This window comes from Ranitomeya variabilis, chromosome 4, assembly GCF_051348905.1.
Source record: "Ranitomeya variabilis isolate aRanVar5 chromosome 4, aRanVar5.hap1, whole genome shotgun sequence".
Lineage (NCBI taxonomy): Eukaryota > Metazoa > Chordata > Amphibia > Anura > Dendrobatidae > Ranitomeya > Ranitomeya variabilis.
The window spans coordinates 290,031,609-290,057,077 of record NC_135235.1 but is presented as its reverse complement, the minus strand read 5'-3'; the positions used below and the strand labels follow the sequence as shown (position 1 = coordinate 290,057,077).

Below are 25,469 nucleotides of genomic sequence, written 5' to 3'. Positions count from 1 at the left end.
GGCTGAAGCACCACTCCCCCTGTCTCTGCAGATCGGGTAAAATGGGAGTTAACCCCTTCACCCGATCTGACTTGCAGCGTATGCGTCAAAGGTCGGGAAGGGGTTAAAGGAAACCTGTCACACCCCCCCCCTCAGGCGTTTGTAACTAAAAGAGCCACCTTGTGCAGCACAAATGCTGCATTCTGACAAGGTGGCTCTCTTAGTTATGCTCCCTGCACATGCTGAAATAAATGTTTATAAAATGCGCCCCTCATACCCTGAATTCGGCAGGGAGGCAGGTCTTTCCTTCCTAAGCCAGATGCCTCCCAGCTGTCACTCCGGGCCTGTGTGCGCCGGGCGCCACCTCCTCTTGCTTCATTATCAATGGCCTACCAAAAAAAGTTCAGAAATTGTAAATGTACTAATACTAGCATATGTTTTCTAGCAATGATGTATGTTTTATTGAAATCCTCCTCTTTCTGCACTTTTAGTTGTTACTTGATCCCTTCTGCTTGCGTTTGCATCCATTTTGTACTGGATACCTTTTCTACATGAGTTTCTTCTTTGCTAGAAAAACTGATCTCAAAACACTTGTGAACCGAGCCTTGCATTGTGGTATGCTCTGTGATTAGCTATTGCATTTGATAACCTGTAGAATGTGCTATAAATTATGAAACTTTAATTTAAACCTGTCTGCAGAATGTGCAGTGATATTTGTAGTCTTCCTTGAATCTAAAGTTGTTTTTGTTTTTTGTTTTTTTTGTCTTGTCTTTCAGCAAACGGTCCTTCAATGTCCGATCCTTTGGAACAGGAACACATGTGAAACTTCCGGGCCCAGCACCAGACAAGCCAAACGTTTACGATTTCAAAACCACATATGAACAGATGTACAATGATCTGCTTAAGAAAGACAAAGAACTGTATCCCCAGGATTGCATTTTATGTAAACCAAAAAGGTTTCAGCGCTCAAAGGCGTAAAACATTGCATTTGCAGCTCAACTATGTGATAGTAGGAAGGTATAACATCAGTACTGTAATATCGCTTGATTTTCAGGGAATTCTGATGCATGTGTATCTGAATAGTGTGGTAGTGACATACGCCTTTTATTTTTAGTGTATTGGTAAAGTGAAGCCTGTGCAAAGTATGTTCTCAGTTTAGGCTTGTCACCATGGATTACTGATAAAGAGGAGCTATAATCAAAATTTTTTATTTTTGGGTAAGTATAAAAGCTAAATAACCTCTATATACACTATATTTAAATGTGTGGGACTGGTCTTCACTGCATGCAATGTTTCATTTGTGATAACATTGACCTGCCTATTAATTCTTTTCCAAGCACCGTCATATGCTAAGTTGAAATTCCCACCCAACTTTAGGATCTAGTCATTATTCTTGCGTTTGAAGGCATCATATTAAAGGGGTATTCCCATTTCATAAAATGGAGAGAGAACTAGGAAACAAAAAAAACGCAATAGGGTCTTATCTGATAACAGGAGAATAAGTAATGAGACCACTCGCCTGATGTTTGCAAATAGAAACATGAGATAAGCACGTATTACAGCTGCTGCAGGACGCTGGTCACAAATGTGACCAGGGTAAATGGCAAGTAGGAAGGAGGTGTCATCAACTGCGCTGCTAAGGACACGATAGGATAAAATCACGGATTTTATTACAAGGTTTATAGGTCAACGCGTTTCCTTTACACCTTATGATAAAATCCGTTGACTTTATCCTGCTATTGAGTCCTTATCAGCAGCACAGTTAATTACACCATTTCCTACTTTCCATTTCATAAAGTGGCACATTCCTGGGTCGTGACTTTCCTTTAGGACTCAAGCAGACTGTATAACTCGGACGAGTGTTAGCAGTCTTCTTGACAGTCGGTCCAAGGAAATCAAAATCGCAGCATGCACGATTTACCTCTGAGAATCTGATGGCAATTGCCCATTCAACTCTATGGGTCCATGCCAAACATCAGACATCAGTCAGATGACCTCAGAGTGCAGTCCAAATTTCATGGACTGAAATTGTAGAGGTCAAACTTGTGTTTTGTGCTTTTTTTTTTTTTTTTTCTTCTTTTCACCTCTGAGAAAATTGTATCAAAGTCTGATAAGTGTGTGCTTAGCATAATCAGACAGATCTTTCTCGGTTGTAGAGAAAACTATTGCCTGTACCTGTGGGACAGTAATCCATCCTGAGAATGAAGAGGCCTCATCACTAATTAGCTATACTGCAATTTCTGCTCAGCTGTACGGCTCCTTCATTTGCAGGATCACTGGGGATCTCGAAACAGTGAACACAAAGGGATTTTATATCCCTGTGATATGCTCTACCTTTACCAGGCACATATATATATATATATATATATATATATATATATATATATATATATATATATATATATATATATACACACATACACACATATATATATATATATATATATATATATATATATATATATATATATATATATATATATATACACACATATAATATATATATATATATATATATGTGTATGTGTGTATATATATATATATATATATATATATATGTGTGTATGTGTGTATGTGTGTATATATATATATATATATATATATATATATATATATATATATATATATATATACACACACACACATATATACACATACATACAGTGCCTACAAGTAGTATTCAACCCCCTGCAGATTTAGCAGGTTTACACATTTGGAATTAACTTGGCATTGTGACATTTGGACTGTAGATCAGCCTGGAAGTGTGAAATGCACTGCAGCAAAAAAGAATGTTATTTCTTTTCTTTTTTTTTTTTTAAATTGGGAAAAGTTTTTTCAGAGGGTCATTTATTATTCAACCCCTCAACCCACCAGAATTCTGTTTGGTTCCCCTAAAGTATTAAGAAGTAGTTCAGGCACAAAGAACAATGAGCTTCACATGTTTTGGATTAATTATCTCTTTTTCCAGCCTTTTCTGACTATTTAAGACCCTCCCCAAACTTGTGAACAGCACTCAAACATGGTCAACATGGGAAAGACAAAGGAGCATTCCAAGGCCATCAGAGACAAGATCGTGGAGGGTCACAAGGCTGGCAAGGGGTACAAAACCCTTTCCAAGGAGTTGGGCCTACTTGTCTCCACTGTTGGGAGCATCATCCGGAAGTGGAAGGCTTATGGAACTACTGTTAGCCTTCCACGGCCTGGACAGCCTTTGAAAGTTTCCTCCCGTGCCGAGGCCAGGCTTGTCCGAAGAGTCAAGGCTAACCCAAGGACAACAAGGAAGGAGCTCCGGGAAGATCTCATGGCAGTGGGGACATTGGTTTCAGTCAATACCATAAGTAACGTACTCCACCGCAATGGTCTCCGTTCCAGACGAGCCCGTAAGGTACCTTTACTTTCAAAGCGTCATGTCAAGGCTCGTCTACAGTTTGCTCATGATCACTTGGAGGACTCTGAGACTGACTGGTTCAAGGTTCTCTGGTCTGATGAGACCAAGATCGAGATCTTTGGTGCCAACCACACACGTGACGTTTGGAGACTGGATGGCACTGCATACGACCCCAAGAATACCATCCCTACAGTCAAGCATGGTGGTGGCAGCATCATGCTGTGGGGCTGTTTCTCAGCCAAGGGGCCTGGCCATCTGGTCCGCATCCATGGGAAGATGGATAGCACGGCCTACCTGGAGATTTTGGCCAAGAACCTCCACTCCTCCATCAAGGATCTTAAGATGGGTCGTCATTTCATCTTCCAACAAGACAACGACCCAAAGCACACAGCCAAGAAAACCAAGGCCTGGTTCAAGAGGCAAAAAAACAAGGTGTTGCAGTGGCCTAGTCAGTCTCCTGACCTTAACACAATTGAAAACTTGTGGAAGGAGCTCAAGATTAAAGTCCACATGAGACACCCAAAGAACCTAGATAACTTGGAGAAGATCTGCATGGAGGAGTGGGCCAAGATAACTCCAGAGACCTGTGCCGGCCTGATCAGGTCTTATAAAAGATGATTATTAGCTGTAATTGCAAACAAAGGTTATTCCACAAAATATTAAACCTAGGGGTTGAATAATTGACCCACACTTTTATGTTTAAAATTTATAAAAATTTAACTGAGCAACAAAACTTTTTGGTTTGTAAGATTTATGCATCTGTTAATAAATCCTGCTCTTGTTTGAAGTTTGAAGGCTCTAACTTATTTGCATCTTATTAAACCTGCTAAATCTGCAGGGGGTTGAATACTACTTTTAGGCACTGTGTATATGTGTGTGTGTGTGTGTGTGTGTATGTATATATATATATATATATATATATATATATATATATATATATATATATATATATATATATATATATATATATATATATATATATATATATATATAAAAATTTTCTAATAAATGTGTTAACATATGGAGTGCTGGCAATATAAAAGAAATAAATAACATATCTATCTCTCTACCTGTATCTTGTGACAAGGTTAAGAAGACCTTGTCCTTCACTAGTCCTGTCCAGAAAAGCAGACCGTTTCTGCTGGTAGACATGACACAGTCCAGTCATTGCACGGTCCTGATCCATCGCATGAGTGCACCTGAAGAAAAAAACGTGTAAAAATACTTGTCCTCTCATAAGTGATACCGTAGTATGCGTTTTTTATTTTAACATTTAGATACTTCACCATATTTAATTAAAACCTTCTTTGCTTTTTTTCAGCAACATATTTTTGATGATTTTCCAATGTAGTTCTGCAAATTACGAATAACCCTTAAATTTAATTAACTTTAAGGGGTATTCCTACTTCCAAGATCCTATGCCAATATGTAGTAAGTGTAATACAGCAAATCAAAAACTATGCTACATTTCTAATTGGAGGTATTTGCTAATATCCTCATGTGCAGGCATTGCAGGACCTTAGGTATCCATGGTTATGACCACTAGTAACTAGCTAACTGTCAGTATATGTGGTCGTAACATAAGGTCCTGCAGATTGTGCACATATAGAAACAAAGCAAGTCAGAAACTATACTACATTAGTAATTGGAGGTATTTGTGAATATTATTACACCTACTACATGAGAGAGGATCTTGGAGATGGGAATACCCCTTGTAACTGTTTTATAATGGCTGGTGATAGTTGGAAGAAAACCTGAATTTCTCCCTCTATATTTTATTTGCTTGCCCGTTTGAGGAAATTACTTTCCTCAAATTTGTCTTGACACATTGGAAGACCCTTCTTCCTCTGTTGTTGTGACAGATCTTGTATAAGAATTCTCAGTGATGTCAGTTCTACAGATAAGGGTATCAAGCACTCCCAACAGGTCAATACAGGGAATTGTGGTAATGAATGAGCACTGACAGTCAGTCCATTCACACATTGACATGCCTCCAAAAATGGACTTCATTGATAAATTTCCAGAATATACGACTGGTTTACCATCACTGGTAGACAAGAGAGAAGACAAATGTATAAAAACAAAGTACTCGGGGAGCAGTGGGAATAAAATGAGAGCAATAACTGGCAATTTTCAACCACATAACAGGTTCTCTTACTATGAAATGTTTAGTGTAGGTTCACACACAGACTTTTGGAAAACTGGTCCTTTTGTAAAGAAAAAAAAAAAGCAGCATGTTAACAATTAGTGACTAATTTTATTTTATTCCCCAGGCATTATTTTTGCAATATACAGGTGGGCCCAGAAGTATTTGGACAGTGACACAAGCTTTGACAATTTGCGTGTTTACTAAAACATATTCAAGATAGTTATATTATCAATATGGGCTTCAAATGCTGACTCTCAGCTTTAGGCTGGAATCACACTAGCATATGGCAACCGATGTGAGCGCATTGGATGTGATATGCTAATGACACTTGGCTCCAGCACTAGTGTGTGTTCGCCGGGTGTAGTGCTACTGTGCTCTGATTGTGTCACATGAGAGAACCGCAGCGCATGTGTGGAGGAGATAAAGTAACTTCTCCATCTCCACCAATTCCTGTCTTGGTGTATATCCAACTGCATTGGGTGACATCCGAGTGCACTCGGATGTTTCACACGCACCCAAAGACTTCTATGGGAGCATTTGAGCTCAGTCAGTGCTATCCAATAAAATAGTGGATGGCACTCTGCCGTGTTATATGCTTGTGACCCTGGCCTTAACTTGAGGGTTTTCAAATCCTAATGTAAATTAAGTGTTTAGAAATTACAGCTCTTTAATATGTAGCTGCCTCTTTTTAAAGGGACCAAAAGTAATTGGACTATTCCCACTTTAATTCTAAATCCATTAAGCATCTAAAAGGTCTGGAGCTGATTGTGTGGCACTTGCATTTGGAATCTGTTGCTGTGAACTTGCAACATGCGGTCAATGGAAGAGAAACTACATTAGGCTACAAATAAATCCAGAGAGAGCAGAAATATTAGATATTAAATAGTAGAAGTGGCCAAATAAACAGTTTATTGCATTCTGCAAAAAAAAAAAGCGCACTTAGCTTGAACTCAAAAAGGACTGGTAGTCTACGGAAGACAACAGTGGTGTATTATCACAAAATCCTTTCCATGGTGAAGAAACAGCCCTTAACAACATCCAACCAAGTAAAAAAGTCTCCATGAAGTAGGCGCTTCAGTATCTAAGTCTACGACCAAGAGAAAACTTCATAAGAGCAAATACAGAGGGTTCACCACAAGAGGCAAATTTTTAATACAGATTAAAAATAAAAAATCCAGATTAGACTTTGCCAAAACTAAGATCAACCTGTACTAGAATGATGGGAAGAAGTATGGAGAAGGCTTGGAACGACTCGCAATCCAAAGCACACCACATCCCCTGTAACACATGATGGAGGAGGTGTTAGGCCTGGGCATGCATGACTTCCAATGGCGAGAGCAATCTTACAGATTAAGGCAAAGGCATAGAATATTCTGCAATAGTTAAGTCAGCCATCAATTCTCGGCCCCATCAAGTAGCATTTCACATGTTTGACAAAAATTAAGGCCGAAAGACCCATAAACAAGCACCAACTGAAGTCAGCTGCATTAAAGGTCGGCAAAGCACAAAGGAAACCCAGGGTTTAGCAACATTCATGGCTTCCAGACTTCAGGCAGTCAATGCCTGCAAAGGATTCTCTACAAATGTTTTACAAATGAGCATTTTATTTATCTAAAGTTAATTTGTCCAATGACTTTTGAGCTCCTGAAATGAGGCTCTGTAGAAAAATTGTTGCAATTCCTAAACATTTAACAGTATATTTTTGGTCAACCCCTTTAAATATGAAAGTCTACACTTCAGATTGCATACCAGTTGTTTAAATGGTTGCATGCAGAACTGAAATGACAGAGATTCGGCCTCTGTCCAAATATTTCTGGACCTAACTGTACTTAATTTTCCTCTTCCCAAACACTATTCTGCAGTGCTATTGGCTAGTTCTTGTTTCTTTAGAAGCTCTTTTCACCGGCTCAGCCAAGCTATTTCCCTTATTCATGAATAAATACAGCACACCTGTAGATTCCACAATAATGATGCCAAAAGTTGGATAATAAAATATCAATTAAGTATATACAGTTTAATTACTAGGTGTTCTGAGAATAAAAGTGGAAACCACTCAATTATAGAAAATATATCGGACCACCAGAAAATTAAAATAAAGAAAATATATATAACGCGCGCGCGCACACACATACACACACACACTATACTCTAGTATAAGCTGACACCCCCCCCCCCCTCCCCCCCCCCCCTAATTTTGCCACAAAAAACTGGGAAAACTTAATGACTCGAGTATAAGCCTAGGGTGGGAAATGCAGCAGCTACCAGTAAATGTCAAAAGTAAAAATAGATACCAATAAAAGTTAAATCGAGACATCAGTAGGTTAAGGGTTTTTGAATATCCATATTGATGGCCCCATAAGATGCTCCATATTAAAATATGCCCCATATGATACTGCATAAAGGTTAATAATGGCCCCATAAGATGCTCCATAGACACATTTGCCCAATGTAATGCTGCACAAATGTTGATTATGGCCCCATAAGATGCTCCATAAAGATATTTGCCCCATATAGTGCTGCACAAACGTTATGGCTCCATAAGATGCTCTATACAGACACTTGCCCCATTATAGTGCTGCACAAACGTTATGGCCCCATAAGATGCTCCATACAGACATTTGCCCCATACAGTGCTGCACAAACGTTATGACCCCATAAGATGCTCCATACAGACACTTGCCCCATTTGCTGTTGCTGCGATAAAAAAAAATCACATACTCTCCTCTCCTTCGCTCAGGCCCCCAGCACTTTCAATATTCACCTGACTTCGTTCCGGCGCCCCTCCATCTTCAGCATCTCATGCACTGACGTTCAGGCAGAGGGCGCACACTAACCACGTTACCGCGCCCTCTGACCTGAGCGTCGCTGCAGAAGACGGAGCGACGCTCAAGATGGAGCAGGGAGAGCAGCGCTGTGCTTTCTTCCCTGTTATACTCACCTGCTCCTTGCGCGGTCCCTGCTTCCCCGATGCCGCAGCTTCCTCCTGTACTGAACGGTCACAGTTACCGCTCATCACAGTAATGAATATGCGGCTCCACCCCTATGGGAGGTGGAGCCGCATATTCATTACTGTTGAGCGGTACCATGTGACCGCTCAGTACAGGAAGAAGCTGGGGAGCCAGGGACCTGCAGGGACCGCGCCAGGAGCAGGTAAGTATAATTAGACAGCCCCCGCTCCCCCTACCCTGCCGACCCCTGGGAATGACTCGAGTATAAGCCGAGAGGGGGACTTTCAGCCCCAAAAAATGAGCTGAAAATCTCGGCTTATACTCGAGTATATACGGAATATATACAGTACAGACCAAAAGTTTGGACACACCTCATTTGAAGATTTTCCTGTACTTTCATGACTATGAAAATTGTAAAATCACACTGAAGGCATCAAAACTTTGAATAACTCATGTGGAATTATATACTTAACAAAAAAGTGTGAAACTGAAATTATGTCTTATATTCTAGGGTCTTCAAAGTAGCCACCTTTTGCTTTGACTGCTTTGCACACTCTTGGCATTCTCTTGAAGCTCATCAAGAGGTAGTCACCGGGAATGGTTTTCACTTCACAGGTGTGCCCTGTCAGGTTTAGTAAGTGGGATTTCTTGCCTTATAAATGGGGTTGGGACCATCAGTTGTGTTGTGCAGAAGTCTGGTGGATACTCAGCTGATAGTCCTACTGAATAGACTGTTAGCTGCTTTTTTCTTGCCATAATACAAATTCTAAGTAAAGAAAAACGAGTGGCCATCATTACTTAAAGAAATGAAGGTCAGTCAGTCCGAAAAATTGAGCAAACTTTGAAAGTGTCCCCAAGTGCAGTGGCAAAAACCCATCAAGCGCTACAAAGAAACTGGCTCACATGAGGACCGCCCCAGGAAAGGAAGACCAAGAGTCACCTCTGCTTCTGAGGATAAGTTTATCCGAGTCACCAGCCTCAGAAATCGCAGGTTAACAGCAGCTCAGATTAGAGACCAGGTCAATGCCACAGAGTTCTAGCAGCAGACACATCTCTACAACAACTGTTAAGGAGACTTTGCAACAGGCCTTCATGGTAAAATAGCAAAATAGCTGCTATGAAACCACTGCTAAGGACAGGCAACAAGCAGAAGAGACTTGTTTGGGCTAAAGAACACAACGAATGGACATTAGACCCATGGAAATCTGTGCTTTGGTCTGATGAGTCCAAATTTGAGATCTTTGGTTCCAACCACCGTGTCTTTGTGCGACGCAGAAAAGGTGAACGGATGGACTCTACATGCCTGGTTCCCACCATGAAGCATTAAGGAGGAGGTGTGATGGTGTGGGGGAGCTTTGCTGGTGACACTGTTTGGGATTTATTAAAAATTGAAGGCATACTGAACCAGCATGGCTACCACAGCGGCATGCTATTCCATCCGGTTTGCGTTTAGTTGGACCATCATTTATTTTTCAACAGGGCAATGACCCCAAACACACCTCCAGGCTGTGTAAGGGCCATTTGACCAAGGAGAGTGATAGGGTGCTACGCCAGATGACCTGGCCTCCAGTCTCCAGTCCTGAACCCAATCGAGATGGTTTGTGGTGAGCTGGACCGCAGAGTGAAGGTGTAAAGGGCCAACAAGTGCTAAGCATCTCTGGGAACTCCTTCAAGATTGTGGAAGACCATTCCCAGTGACTACCTCTCTTGAAGCTCATCAAGAGAATGCCAAGAGTGTGCAAAGCAGTCATCAAAGCAAAAGGTGGCTACTTTGAAGAACCTAGAATATAAGACATATGTTCAGGTGTTTTCACACTTTTTTGTTGGAAATATGTGACCCCGAGGCTACAGGGTCTAGGAGAGGGGAAAAAGACAAGAAACAAGGCACAGATCTAAGTGCAGATTATTTAGTTCAACTCAATTTTCAAAGGCTAAATTGCTCACCTTTGGTGTGGCTTGTATCATAGCGTATCGACCTTTGTGGTCTGAATGAGATGGCTTGTCTACCTGATAAGCAGCTATAGTCTGGATACAACGGATGTCTCAGCCAGGAGACCGTGAAGTTCAGGAAAAAAAAAAGGTTCATCCGGTCTTTTCAGCGCTCCCAGGTAACAGGCACCAGGCAAAGGTATTACAAATCTTCAGTAATTTATTTAAAATAAAAAACAATATATAGAACAATGCGTTTCGGCTATATGCTTATTAAAAATAGCCTTCCTCAGGTATCATACCTGAGGAAGGCTATTTTTAATAAGCATATAGCCGAAACGCATTCTATATATTGTTTTTTATTTTAAATAAATTACTGAAGATTTGTAATACCTTTGCCTGGTGCCTGTTACCTGGGAGCGCTGAACAGACTGGATGAACACTTTTTTTGTTTTTAAGTATAGAATTCCACATGAGTTTTGATGCCTTCAGTGTGAATTTACAATTTTCATAGTCCTGAAAATACAGAAAAAAAATCTATAAATGAGGTGTCCTAACTTTTGGTCTATACTGTGTGTGTGTATATGTATGTATGTATGTGTGTATATATGTGTGTGTATATATATATATATATATATATATATATATATATATACATACATACATACATACATACATACATACATACATACATACATACATACACACATACACACATACACACACACACACACACACACACACACACACACACACACACACACACACACACACACACATACATACATACATACATACATACATATACACACATAGAGATATAGAAAATATATATATATACATACACAATTTTCTATATCTCTGTGTATATATATATATGTGTGTATATATATATATATATATATATATATATATATATATATATATATATACACACACATACATATACACATACACACACACACACACTTTCTCAAATAGTAGTCCTACATATTACAAACAAGTGCCTGTGCTCGGTTAAATAATTTAACAAAAATAAATACAATATGACGGACCAAGGAAGTAAAAATGAATCTACCACTAATGTGTAATCCAGGTAAAAAAAATCTTTAACAAATCCATACAAATTTTATAGAAAATTAAAATTTTGATATAATGAATATTTAAAAATTCAAAGATGAATGGTCTTCAAGAGGTAGTCACCGGGAATGGTCTTCCAACAATCTTGAAGGAGTTCCCAGAGATGCTTAGCACTTGTTGCTCTTTTGCCTTCACTCTGCGGTCCAGCTCACCCCAAACCATCTCGATTGGGTTCAGGTCTGGTGACTGTGGAGGCCTGGTCATCTGGCGTAGCACCCCACCACACTCCTTCTTGGTCAAATAGCCCTTACACAGCATGGAGGTGTGTTTGGGGGTCATTGTCCTGTTGAAAAAATAAATGATGGTCCAACTAAATGCAAACCGGATGGAATAGCGTGCCGCTGCAAGATGCTGTGGTAGCCATGCTGGTTCAGTATGCCTTCAATTTTGAATAAATCCCCAACAGTGTCACCAGCAAATCAACATCACACCTCCTCCATGCTTCACGTTGGGAACCAGACATGTAGAGTCCATCCGTTCACCTTGGCATTAGAGACCATTGACCTGGTCTCTAATCAGAGCTGCTGTTAACCTGCGATTTCTGAGGCTTTTGACTCGGATAAACTTATCCTCAGAAGCAGAGGTGACTCTTGGTCTTTTCCTGGGGCGGTCCTCATGTGAGCCAGTTTTTTTTGTAGCGCTTGATGGTTTTTGCCACTGCACTTGGGGACGCTTTCAAAGTTTTCCCAATTTTTCAGACTGACTGACCTTAATTTCTTAAAGTAATGATGGCCACTCGTTTTTCTTTACTTAGCTGCTTTTTTCTTGCCATAATACAAATTCTAACAGTCTATTCAGTAGGATTATCATCTGTGTATCCACCCGACTTCTGCACAACACAACTGATGGTCCCAACCCCATGTATAAGGCAAGAAATCTCACTTACTAAACCTGACAGGGCACACCTGCGAAGTGAAAACCATTCCCGGTGACTACCTCTTGAAGCTCATCAAGAGTGTGCAAAACAGTCATCAAAGCAAAATGTGGCTACTTTGAAGAACCTAGAATATAAGGCATAATTTCAGGTTTCACGCTTTTTTGTTAAGTATATAATTCCACATGTGTTAATTCATAGTTTTGATGCCTTCATTGTGAATGTACAATTTTCATAGTCCTGAAAATACTGAAAAATCTTTAAATGAGAAGGTGTCCAAACTTTTGGTCTGTACTGTGTATGTATATATAATTTTTATTTATAGTATATATGATGAATTAAATATCCCAAAGTGCTTTGAAGACTGAAGAATTCTTCCACATGTCGTTTATTTGGGACAGCACATTATGGTAACAAGACATGTCACAGTAGCCCTGACTCCTAAGGCTGCATTCACGCGGCACTGGCTTCAAAATATATATATATATATATATATATATATATATATATATATATATATATATATATATATATATATATATATATATATATAATTTTTAGATGGTGCCCAATTCTAACGCATCGGGTATTCTAGAATATGCATGTCCACGTAGTATTTTGCCCAGTCACTTAGTATATTGCCCAGTGACGTAGTATACAGCACAGAGCCACGTAGTATGTTGCACAGCGAAGTAGTATACAGCACAGAGCCACATAGTATATTGGCCAGTCACGTAGTATATTGCCCAGCCAGGTTTGTCACAGGTTAAAAAAATAAACATATACTCACCTTTCCGAGGGCCCCTTGTAGTCCACGGCAGCTTCCGGTCCCAGGGTTGGTCTGAGCGCAGGACCTGTGATGACATCGTGGTCACATGACCGTGTAGCGGTCACATGACCGTGACGTCACGTCAGGTCCTTTCCGCGCAGGCCTTGTGATGACGTCGCGGTCACATGACCATGACGTCATGGCAGGTCCTTCTGCCATACCATCTTTGCAACCGCAACCTGCAACGGAAGATGGTGGTCGGCGCGAGCGGCTCAGCGGACTACAGAGGGTGAGTATAGCAGGGTTTTTTTTATTATTATTATTTTTAACATTACATTTTGTACTATTGATGCCGCATAGGCAGCGTCAATAGTACAAAGTTGGGGACACAGGGTTAATAGTGGTGGTAACGGAGTGTGTTACCCACGGCATAACGTGGTCCGTTACCGCCGGCATTAACCCTGTGTGAGCGGTGACTGGAGGGGTGTATGCGGGTGCCGGGCAGTGAGTGCGGGGAGTAAAGAGCGGCCATTTTTTTCCGGACTGTGCGCGTCGCTGATTGGTCGCGGCAGCCATGACAGGCAGCTGGCGAGACCAATCAGCGAACGAATAACTGCGACAGAAGGACAGACGGAAGTACCCTTAGACAATTATATAGTAGATTACACACTCGCATGCACACATTATATATCCACACATATGCATGCACACACATATATACACACACACACACACTGTAGCCTATATGCTTGCCTGAATAAACTTCCCTCCACACACACGCACACACGAGAACCAATGTTTGTCAAGTAAATATAACGACATGCACTTGTCTGTGCCATCTAGACCAAAATAGTGGTTGGCCTGTTTACCAGTCCATTATAGAGGCAAGTGCTCTGAGCCAGTCACATCTGCAATTCATGGATGTGACTACTCTGAATTTGTGTGCTTCGCTGTAGCCTATAGTGATGGTCCACACCCAACCTGTGTTGTGGCAAAAGTCTGTGTAGAGCCAAGTTAATGAATAAAGAGGAGGAAATCTTGACCCCCATTGTATGTCAGTTTAGTTGAAATTGTATAGTAGAAATCCTGTTCATTACATGGATTTAAGAGAACTTCCAGATCAAACACGTTTTTGCCTAGTTACTGCATAGGTGATAACTTTTTTTTAGATTAAGTCCTGCCACTGATCACCAGACTGGTTCCCTGTTCTCTGGCTGTAAGACTGGTCTGGACAGAGGAATTAAATGGAGTGATGCAGTAGGTGGTGCATTCCACACTGCAGAGACAAATTTGCATTACTAAGCTGCTTTATTTTTTCTTAATACCACTCATCTTGTTGGTGTGCACATTAGACTAGTCCCTCCCACTGAAACAAATTGGATTGGCCAACTTCAATGTATATGGGGTAGGCACATAAATTCAGTGACTCATTGTGGCTGATAAATTTGACACATCCTCAGAATCTTTTGTCTTAAGTTGACAACACCCTTTAGTTGATTTACTTTGCACCAGTGTGTTCCCCTACCCCCCCTCCTAAAAAAAATAGCAAAAAAAAAATCCCCTTTTCATGACCAGTGTCTTTAGTCCTTAGAGCACCTCTGGCTGTTATGACCTGCTGCGTACGTGATACATAGCCAGACACCGCCTTCTGGCTGCATTCTGAGAAATCTGCCTATTTCTCTTGAATCATGGCTTCTAGTTCACTAATATGCTTAGTGTTCAACCATCGCCTTCAAATACCACTAAAGATAGTCAGGAATTAGTAAGGCCGACTGTGAAACCAACTCCACAATCTTCCAGGACTCATGAAGTCTTGGTGGACTGTGAGCTATGCTTGGGAACATTGTCTTATTTGGGGGTCCGATGGTGCCCAAGCTTCAACTTCATCAAAGAAGCCATGATGTTTTCCCCTAGGATTTCCTGATACTTTATTAAATCCATCTGGTCTTCCACACGCTGTAGGCTTCCTTTGCCGAAGGAAGGAAAGTTGCCCCAGAACATTTCCAAGCCACTGCTGTGCATTACTGTATGCATCACAAAGCCACTGCCATACTTCATTGTAGAAATCACTGAGCCATTGCCATGTTAACGTTAGGTATTACCAAACCACCACCATGCTTCTCTGTGAGCAGGGTGCTCTATTAAACAGATCCTTCATAATTCATTCTAGAGATATACCATGGACACAGACCTCCAGAAGTGGGCTTGAAAAGTTAATTTGGTTTTGACTTTCCACAAAACAAAATCCCAAACTTCTTAGGCTTATTTTATGTATTTCAGCATATTGGAGCTGACTTTTCTTGTGCTTCAGGCACAGTAGAGGTGATGTTTTGCTGATTGGTTATGAAATGCTACAGCAGTTTGTTTGCCCCTACTGTGCAAACTGAAGCTTCAGTGCCTTCTGACACAAAATCTTGCTGCAGGACTTTTGCAGTCACTCGAAGGTCGACCACCTGCCGTTCAAGAATCTGGTGACTGCTTCCTTTCTGCAGCCTCCAGATAGTGCAGCCACTCCGAACTTTGCTTCCAACTGAGTCTGTGTACATTTTAATGCTGTCACTGTCCTGACTTTTTCTGTCTTTTTTTTTTTTTTTTTCTTCTTTTTTTTTTTCTTCTTCCTTGTTTGCCCAAGTCAATGGTTGTAAATCATTGGCCCACTCTTTGACAACCCAAGAACGTTAGTCATCTGGTGGTCTTTGCCTATGAAGAATAGGCTAAAATTCCTCAGGACGCCAGAAGCCAGTGTCTGGCTATGGATCATGTTTGCAGCAGGTCAGAATAGCTAAATGTATCTAATAAGTCATAAAGATGGTTGTCATGAAGGGGGTGAATAATTCTAAGGGTATGTTTCCACGGTCAGGAAACGCTGCTTGTTTGACGCAGAGCTGCAGCGTCAAACAAGCAGCGTCCAGATGTTCCAGCATAGTGGAGGGGATTTTATGAAATCCCGTCTCCACTATGCGTGGAAACCCGCACGCGGCGGCCCTGCGACTCCGGACATGCGCGTCTTTTCAGATCGCAGCATGTCCGTACACCTTGCGGGGACGCAGCGTCCCCGCAAGGCATATCACAGGGCGCTATGGGAGAGAGCGATCATCCCGGATGTGAAGAGTTAACACATCCGGCATGATCGCGTCCCAGAAAGGGGGCGGGGCTTAGCGCCGAGCGGCTTCGCCGCTGAGGCGATACCGCCGGCCATCCTGACAGTGGAAACATACCCTGAGGGTATGTTCAAACGGTCAGGTATCGGCAGCGCTTTGTACGCAGGACATGTCCGCTCCATCCAAAGCGCTGCCGGCTTTTCCGCCTGAGTTCAACCATGTGGAATCACTGTTCCCAATACTGAGCATCTCCACAAGATAAATTGACATGCTGCGGTCTCGAAAGACGCGCCGCATGTCCGTCTCCCTGCACACATAGTGGTGATGGGATTTCTATAAATCCCATCCACTATGCTGTAGCATCTGGACGCTGCGGATGTACGCAGCATCCAACCCACAGCGTTTCCTGACCGTGATAATATACCCTAAGACTTCAGTAGTTGGTAAAAATGGCATTTCGTGATGAATTTGGAGAAGCCACTTTTTGTTGAGCTATTTAACCCCTTTGCGACCTACGACTTGCCTCAGTCATAGGTCGCCTCCCCCTCTTTGATGTGAGCCATGGTGCTCAGCCTGCATCTTTTCAGGCACATGAAATCTAATCAGCTGTAGTGTGCCCCTAACAGTCGTGGGAGGAATTGTAATCCAACCGCGGCTGTTAACTGCCACTGTCAAGCTAACCACGGGATTTACACTTTGCGGGTATGCATTTTTACAATTTCACCTTCGTATGTTTTCCAGTACACTAGATCAATGGTGTCATTCAAAAGTAAAAAAGCTCTCACACAGCCAAATTGATAGAAAAATTAAAAGGTTATGGCTCTGGGAAGAAGGGGAGCACAAAACAGCACTAAAAAAAAACGGAAATCCGGGGTGGTGAAGTGGTTAATTCTTGTTTGGCCAAAACTTTGTTAACTTTGCAAATCTAATTTGCAGTGTAGGGGGTTCAATAATTTTGATTTGGAATTTTATACTTAACTATATGGTGGCCCGATTCTAACGCATCGGGTATTCTAGAATATGTATGTAGTTTATTTATGAAGATTTCAGAATAATGCAATGAATACACAGGATTTGGCCCGGCGCGACCAATTAGCGAAGCGTGGTTCAAATCCCGCGCCAATTCGCGGCCGGACTGCGTCTGTCGCTGGTCGCGCCGGGCCGCAAACAATCAGTGAGGTCAAGGCGAACTACAGGTTTTTGAGGACCCCGGGCGAAAGAGTCACAGTCCACGCAGTATATAGCAATGTAGGCACCATATCCCTGTTTTAAAAAAAAAAAAAAAATTAAAATAAAAAATAGTTATATACTCGCCTTCCGGCGGCCCCCGGATCCAGCCCAGGCCTTTAGCGATGCTCCTCGTGACGCTCCGTTCCCAGTAATGACTTGCGGCAATAACACGTGCTGATGTAGCGGTCTCGCGAGACCACTATGTCATGAGGGGACACTGCCGCAATGCATTCTTGGGACCGGAGCGTCGCGAGGATCGTGAAAGGCTGCCGCGGACGCCGGAAGGTGAGAATATGATTATTTTTTTTTTATATATATATATATTAACATATGTTTTTACTATTGATGCTGCATAGGCAGCATCAATAGTAAAAAGTTGGTCACACTTAGAGGGTTAATGGCAGCGTTAATGAACTGCGTTACACCGCGTTATGCCGTGGTGTAACGCAGTCCTAAAACGCTATGTGGGCGCTGACTGGAGGGGAGTAGGGAGGGGCCAATTCGCCGCCGGACTGTGCCTGTCCCTGATTGGTCACGCCCAATCAGCGACGTGGGATTTCCATGACAGACAGACGGAAGTGGACCTTAGACAATTATATAGTAGATGCTGAGAAAAAAAAATATTGTATCCTCCAGTAAACTTGTAGGTAGCCAGCTTTTACCTGTTTACAAACTCAGATCTATGAATAAACATTTCAGGTTGCTAACAAGATTATGGTCTTGGGATGATTGCCCCGTCCATATGACCTAGGACCATGAAGCAGCGTTACCAGTCTCCCAGTGTTCTAAAACAGGAATTTCTCTGGTGTACCCCAGTTGGTGCATTTGTGTGATTACATGGAGGCGACACATGCCATTGCCTCAAAGGACTTTTACCCACAAGAGCCGTTGATCACTGGAGTTGGGAGCAGTTGTTGAGCTCACAGGTATTTACTTATTTTCTACTATAGTTAAAGATTGGGGAAATATTGTTTTTAATAGGCGGCGTTTTTTTAATTTTGTTTGGTAAATCGTTACCTTTTCTCCAGAACTGCACCTGAGGTTTTGGTGACCAGTTATGGGCTTCAGCTGAGCTAAGCTTACAGTATCGTGCACAACAGGACTGATTTTACTAAATCTTAGGATAAATTGGCTCCTGCTGTTTGATAAATTTGGCACGTCTTGACTGTCTAGTCTAAGGGTCCATATACACTGCTCCATGCACGGTTTTAAACGGCAAGTACGATCAAATGGCTGTGCACACAGGCCGACCACTGTTCAGATGTGCACTGAACGATCAGTAGCAGATCGGTAGGTACGTATAGGCTGCCATTGTTTGCGACATTGCAGGTCCCATTTACACAAAAACAATGTGCTGCTGAGCAGTGATCTACTGTGCGCAACAAAAGATCATTTGCTTGTAGTCTTACCAGTGATCAGTCTTACCAGTGATCGACACTGGTAAGACTACAAGACTATTGTGAAACTAACGTTCCTAGCAACAATCATTTCATCAAGGTTGTGTAGTGTAAATGTACTGGAGGTCCTACACTCTGGCTTATTTTGGTCTACAGTTATGCCAAATTGTGATGCACCTGATTGCAAGTTAGGCCGAGCCTCCACCCACCCATTTTCAAGAGGCCATGTCCCATACATTGTGATCAGAGTGGTGTAAGGTATGTATGACAGGTTTTTTTGGCACATGTAGATAAGGAAGTCAGCCCTATCTTATGGACAGGTTAGATGACATTTTTGGAAGAAAGCCACGTTTTCTAATCATCATGTCTGACTTGTTTTTGTATTTTCGCTTTTTTTCCCCCTCTTTATTCCATGACCCACATTTTATTTTCAGTCTATGTAGCCTTACGAGGGCTTGTGTTTTTTTTTTTGTTCACTTTTGAATTACACAATTGTGCTATGTGCACACGTCAGGATTTCTTGCAGAAATTTCCTGAACAAAACCGGACATTTTCCGCAAGTAGTCCGCATGCAGGTTTTTCTTGCGTTTTTGCGTGTTTTTTTGCTTTTTTTTTTTTTCCTGGAGGTTCCAAATGCAATAATATAGTGGGAAATCCACAAAAAATCCGCAAAATAATGAACATGCTGCGTTTTTGACCACGATGCGTTTTTTTTTTTCCATTATAAATAATGCGATGCATATGTGTGCGTTTTTATAGAGAAAGCCTTAATGTGATGGAAAACAGGAATAAAACTCCCAAGAGTGGGGGGAAAAGAAGGCAGTTTCACTTTTTTTTTTTTTTCTTTTTTTTAATTTATTTATTTATTTATTTAGTGCTCCGTATACAGTAAACATTTGTAGGGGCTTGATTTATTCTTTTTATTCTAGAAGTTTTTTTTTTTTTTTTTAACCCCTTCCCGACATGTGACGGTATAGTACGTCACATGTCGGGACCCCCGCTTTGATGTGCGCTCCGGCGGTGAGCGCACATCAAAGCCGGGACATGTCAGCTGTTTTGAACAGCTGACATGTGCCCGCAATAGGCGCGAGCAGAATCACGATCTGTGCGCGCCTATTAACTAGTTAAATGCCGCTGTCAAACGCAGACAGCGGCATTTAACTACCGCATCCGGCCGTGCGGCCGGATATGAGCGCATCGCCGACCCCCGTCACATGATCGGGGGTCGGCGATGCTCCTCCATTGTAACCATAGAGGTCCTTGAGACCTCTATGGTTACTGATTGCCGGTGGCTGTGAGCGCCCCCCTGTGGTCGGCGCTCACAGCACACCTGCAAATATGCTGTGTAGCAGCGATCTTATGATCACTGCTGCATAGCAGAGCCGATCGGACTGTGCCTGCTTCTAGCCTCCCATGGAGGCTATAGAAGCATGGCAAAAGTAAAAAAAAAAAAGTTTTTAAAAATGTGAAAAAAATAAAAAAAATATAAAAGTTTAAATCACCCCCCTTTCGCCCCAATCAAAATAAATCAATAAAAAAAAAACCCAACCTACACATATTTGGTATCGCCGCGTTCAGAATCGCCCGATCAATTAAAAAAAAAGCATTAACCTGATCGCTAAATGGCGTAATGAGAAAAAAATTTGAAACGCCAGATCTACGTTTTTTTTGTCGCCACGACATTGCATTAAAATGCAATAACGGGCGATCAAAAGAACGTATCTGCACCAAAATGCTATCATTAAAAACGCCAGCTCGGCACGCAAAAAATAAGCCCTCACCTGACCCCAGATCACGAAAAATGGAGACGCTACGAGTATCGGAAAATGGCGCATTTTTGTTTTGTTTTGTTTTTTTGCAAAGTTTGGAATTTTTTTTCACCACTTAGGTGAAAAATAACCTAGTCATGTTAGGTGTCTATGAACTCGTGACCTGGAGAATCATAATGGCAGGTCAGTTTTAGCATTTAGTGAACCTAGCAAAATAGGCAAGCAAAAAACAAGTGTGGGATTGCACTTTTTTTGCAATTTCACTGCACTTGGAATTTTTTTCCCGTTTTCTAGTACACGACATGCAAAAACCAATGATGTCGTTCAAAAGTACAACTCGTCCCGCAAAAAATAAGTCCTCACATGGCCAAATTGACGGAAAAATAAAAAAGTTATGGCTCTGGGAAGGAGGGGAGCGAAAAACGGAAAAAGCTCCGGGGGTTAATGTGCCATTGTGGATTTATATATCCCTATCATTTTCAGTATCCCAGTAGAAGCTAATGAGTAGAAATGTAGAAATAACTTTTCAGAATGTTCAAAAGAAGCACCTTTCAATGTACCCGTGGAAGAGAAATGGAGGCATGTGACCCAGTGAAACAAAGGGATGAGGAGGCAGTCAGCACCCATTTAGCTAAAGAACTGCTACCAGGCTCTAACGCAGGAGAACTAGGATGTACATCAAAAAAGTGCTTTGCCCACCAAGAACACTCCAATAGGAAATCTGAAGCCTTTTTTAAGGGAGAAAAAGTGCTGTGGTGAAGAAAAGGAGTGGTGGTCGTGGGGGCTTCTGTTCCTCTCAGGGAGTAGAGAAGCTATCTGCTGACTGGACATTACCTCACAATGTGTGCGGTCTTCCAGGTGCCCAAATCAAGGTGTCTGATAGGGTATCAAGAGTCTTCAGTGCTACAGACTACCACCAGCGCCTACTAATACACGTAGGAACAAAGGACAACCAAAAAGGACCTTGAAACTATATGCAGAGCATTTAAAGACTTAGGCCGGAAAGTGAAGAAACTGGTAGCACAGGTCATCTTCTCATCCATCCTCCCAGTGGATGGACACGGTGCAAGGAAATTGAACAGGATTCTATGTGAACAACTGGCTACGTCAATGGTGTCATGGAGTGAATTACCTGTATGATGTACTCCTTGCTAGAGATGGGTTGCATCTTACGAAAACAGGAAAACACATATTTGGTAGACGCCTTGCTACACTGAATCATACTCCATACACCATCTGGAGAGCTTTAAACTAGTTCAATATGGGATGGGGAAAAATACGGCCAGGAAGAAATATGCCGCTAATGAATTCTTTTGAGAACCAGGATATTAGAAGTGGAAATAAAGAGCAAAAAAAAAAAAAAGAATTCTGAAATGAAACGAGCAAAAGAAACCAACTGCAAAATTAAAGGGGTCTATACAATTGTACAGAGCATGGAAAACGAGATTTGGAGCTACTAACACGAGAGATGATATAGGCATCACTGAAACTTGGTGGGATGATGCACATGATTGGAATACAAACGTCTTGAAGGCTACAAATTATTTGCTGGAGATCGGATTAACGAGGGTAGGCGGTGTTGCATTGTATGTTAGGAAAACGTATATCCACTGAGATCCAAGCTTCGGAGAATCATAGCTCTGCAGAAACTGGGTAAGAATACAAAGAAAAGAACAGAACAATATTGTAGGTATTTACTATAGGCTGGCTACCTGGACAGACAGACGATATGGATGAACGTTTTACATTAATGTCTGTTCTTAAAGAAGTACGACATGATCATATGAGATTTTATCTATCCAGATATTTGTTGGTAATCTCAGGCAAAAGTAATTGGTCCAGAAAAAAACTTCTCTTGCTGACAACTTTCTTTAAAAAGGTAGAAGAGAAAATGAGGATCTGCCATCTTGGACCTAATTCTTACCAACAGAGAGGAAATGGTTACGTAAAGGTGGATGGACATTTAGGAGGCAGCTATCATGCTATCCTCGAATTTTGCATTGCAACACCAGCAAGGATTCCGAATTTAAGTATGGACTCTGAAAGAGGATGCAAAAGGTCCAATGGCTTAATGTTCTAAAAGACAGAAATGTCTAAGAAGGATGGAAGAGTTTGCAAAGTGAAATTCTCACTGCATCATCAGTATCAATCCCGAAAAGGAAGAATTGGAAGCATATAAAGCGAACAGGATGGATGAGCACAGAACTTATACATTTCTTAATAATTCTTATACATACAGAATATAATGCTGTCTGCAGGGATTGCAGGGCAAGTGTTAGAGCTAAAGCCAGTAATGAAATAAGGCTTGCAAGGGACCAAAAGCAATAAAGGATTTGGAGGGTTTATCAAGCAAAAGAAGAGTCGAAGATGCTGTAGGATTTTTACAGTATGAAAGGTCAAGTGGTCAAAAATGACGTTGAGAAGGCTGAACTCTTAAATTCCTATTTTGCATCTGTGTTCTCTAAGAAAGCAACTGTAACATCAACTGAGCTTCACATTGCTATTGCAGGAATGAAATAATCCACACTACCTATATAAAGGTGGTGAATGCAGAGCAAAGAAAGGAGATGTCCTGCGAGGTAGCAGGCAAACTTTTATTGGAGCATTAAAACAGTAGCATTGCCTCTGGTGAGAACTCAAACCAATGCGTTTCAGCTAGATAGCCTTATTTTTGCTCTGTCTTCAAAAAAAGGAAAGATGGATCCAGAAAATTAAAGGCCAGTGAGCCTTACTTCTATACCAGGAAAGATCTTTGACCACATTCGTAAACACCATGTATGTAAGTACTTGGATAATAATACAGTAATTAACCAGAGCAAGCATAGGTTTGTAGCAAACTAGTCATGCCAGACTAATCGAATATCTTTCTATGATGGAATCGCTGACTGAGTGGATCAGAGAAATGCAGTAGATATACTCTCAGCTTCAGCAAAGCATTTCATAGTGTCTCATACTATCCTTATTGAGAAAATGACCAAGCCTGAGATTGACAAGGCTACGATTAGGTGGATTCACAACTGACTTAGTGATCATACTTAGTGGTAATAAATAGGTTGTACATACAATTGGAAGTGAAGGGCTGTCAGTGTAGAGGGATCATCATTATTCTCATTTGCTCATGGGAACACAAGAAGCAATGGAAAGAAACTGAAAGGAAGATAAATTGGATATTAGAAAAACGTTTTGATAATGAGGGTGATCAATGAGTGGAACAGGAGGCCACGAGAGGTGGTGAGTTTTCCTTCAATGAAAGACTTCAAACGGACCTCAAAACATCCACAATGGTATTAAGTCAGTTCAGGGTGCAAATATCATGCCATTATAAAGCCTTTGCTTCCCTCAGCGCCCCTCCCTGAATATTGAAAAAGGTCTTGGATCATTGGGAAAATGGCCACATAAGCTGGACCCCCACCCCCTTTCACAAATTTCAGAATTTCTCACCACTAGAATAAATTGTGTATGAGATATAGATATAGATATATATATATATATATATATATATATATATATATATATATATATATATACTCTACTATATAACACAGGTCAACAAAAAAAATTTTTTTTTCTGGTGTCCAAAATATTTTAATGAATTTGGGGTATTTTTGGGGTGCTGATTCTGAATATGCTATCAGTTTTGCCAGATTGGCTCAAGTTTTTGACATTTTTGGTATCTTATTTATAGCACTTGTTGGTAAATGCGACGCATCATCTCATTAATTTCTTTGGATTAGTACTTGAACTGAGCAGTTCTCAATATAGTTTTGTGTTAATTAGTGTTCTAAAAGTTTGTTCATAGCTTGATTTTTGCACTAACTTTATGTTGTTGTCTGTTTTCCAGTGAAAAGCATGAACTCATCAAGAAGAAGTTGTCTTAACGATCCAGACTCATTCTGTTACATTTGTGGTGAATACACATTGCCAAAACATAGAAGAAACATAACAGACTTCGTAAAAAAAGTGTATTTTGCCTATTTTGGGGTTATGCTTGGGGACCAAGACAAGTTTTGGGCACCACACATAGTGTGCAAAGCATGTATCGAATTATTACGAAAATGGAGCAAAGGACAAAGAAAAAGCTTCAAATTTGGTGTTCCAATGGTGTGGAGAGAGCCAAAAAATCATCATGATGACTTATTTCTGTGCAGTGCAAGTGCAAGGATTCAATAAGCATAAGAAACGAAAATGGGAGTAACATGGAATCTGCAAGAAGGCCTGTCCCTCATTGTGAAGATGTGCCTGTACCTGTGTTTACCATAAATAACAGTCATCATGATGATTTTTTGGCTCTCTCCACACCATTGGAACACCAAATTTGAAGCTTTTTCTTTGTCCTTTGCTCCATTTTCGTAATAATTCGATACATGCTTTGCACACTATGTGTGGTGCCCAAAACTTGTCTTGGTCCCCAAGCATAACCCCAAAATAGGCAAAATACACTTTTTTTACGAAGTCTGTTATGTTTCTTCTATGTTTTGGCAGTGTGTATTCACCACAAATGTAACAGAATGCGTCTGGATCGTTAAGACAACTTCTTCTTGATGAGTTCATGCTTTTCACTGGAAAACAGACAACAACATAAAGTTAGTGCAAAAATCAAGCTATGAACAAACTTTTAGAACACTAATTAACACAAAACTATATTGAGAACTGCTCAGTTCAAGTACTAATCCAAAGAAATTAATGAGATGATGCGTCGCATTTACCAACAAGTGCTATAAATAAGATACCAAAAATCTCAAACTTGAGCCAATCTGGCAAAACTGATGACATATTCAGAATCAGCACCCCAAAAA

At 41.0% G+C, this 25,469-nt stretch overlaps 1 protein-coding gene across 1 annotated transcript in view; it reads left to right on the top strand.

The window, feature by feature from the left end:
- Window positions 1-25,469, top strand: part of SSU72 (SSU72 homolog, RNA polymerase II CTD phosphatase) — a 111,817-nt gene that overhangs the window by 60,163 nt on the left and 26,185 nt on the right. Inside the window, exon 2 of the mRNA XM_077250151.1 lies at window positions 756-899. Within this exon, the coding sequence (XP_077106266.1) occupies window positions 756-899 (144 nt within the window). The remainder of the gene's footprint in view (window positions 1-755; window positions 900-25,469) is intronic.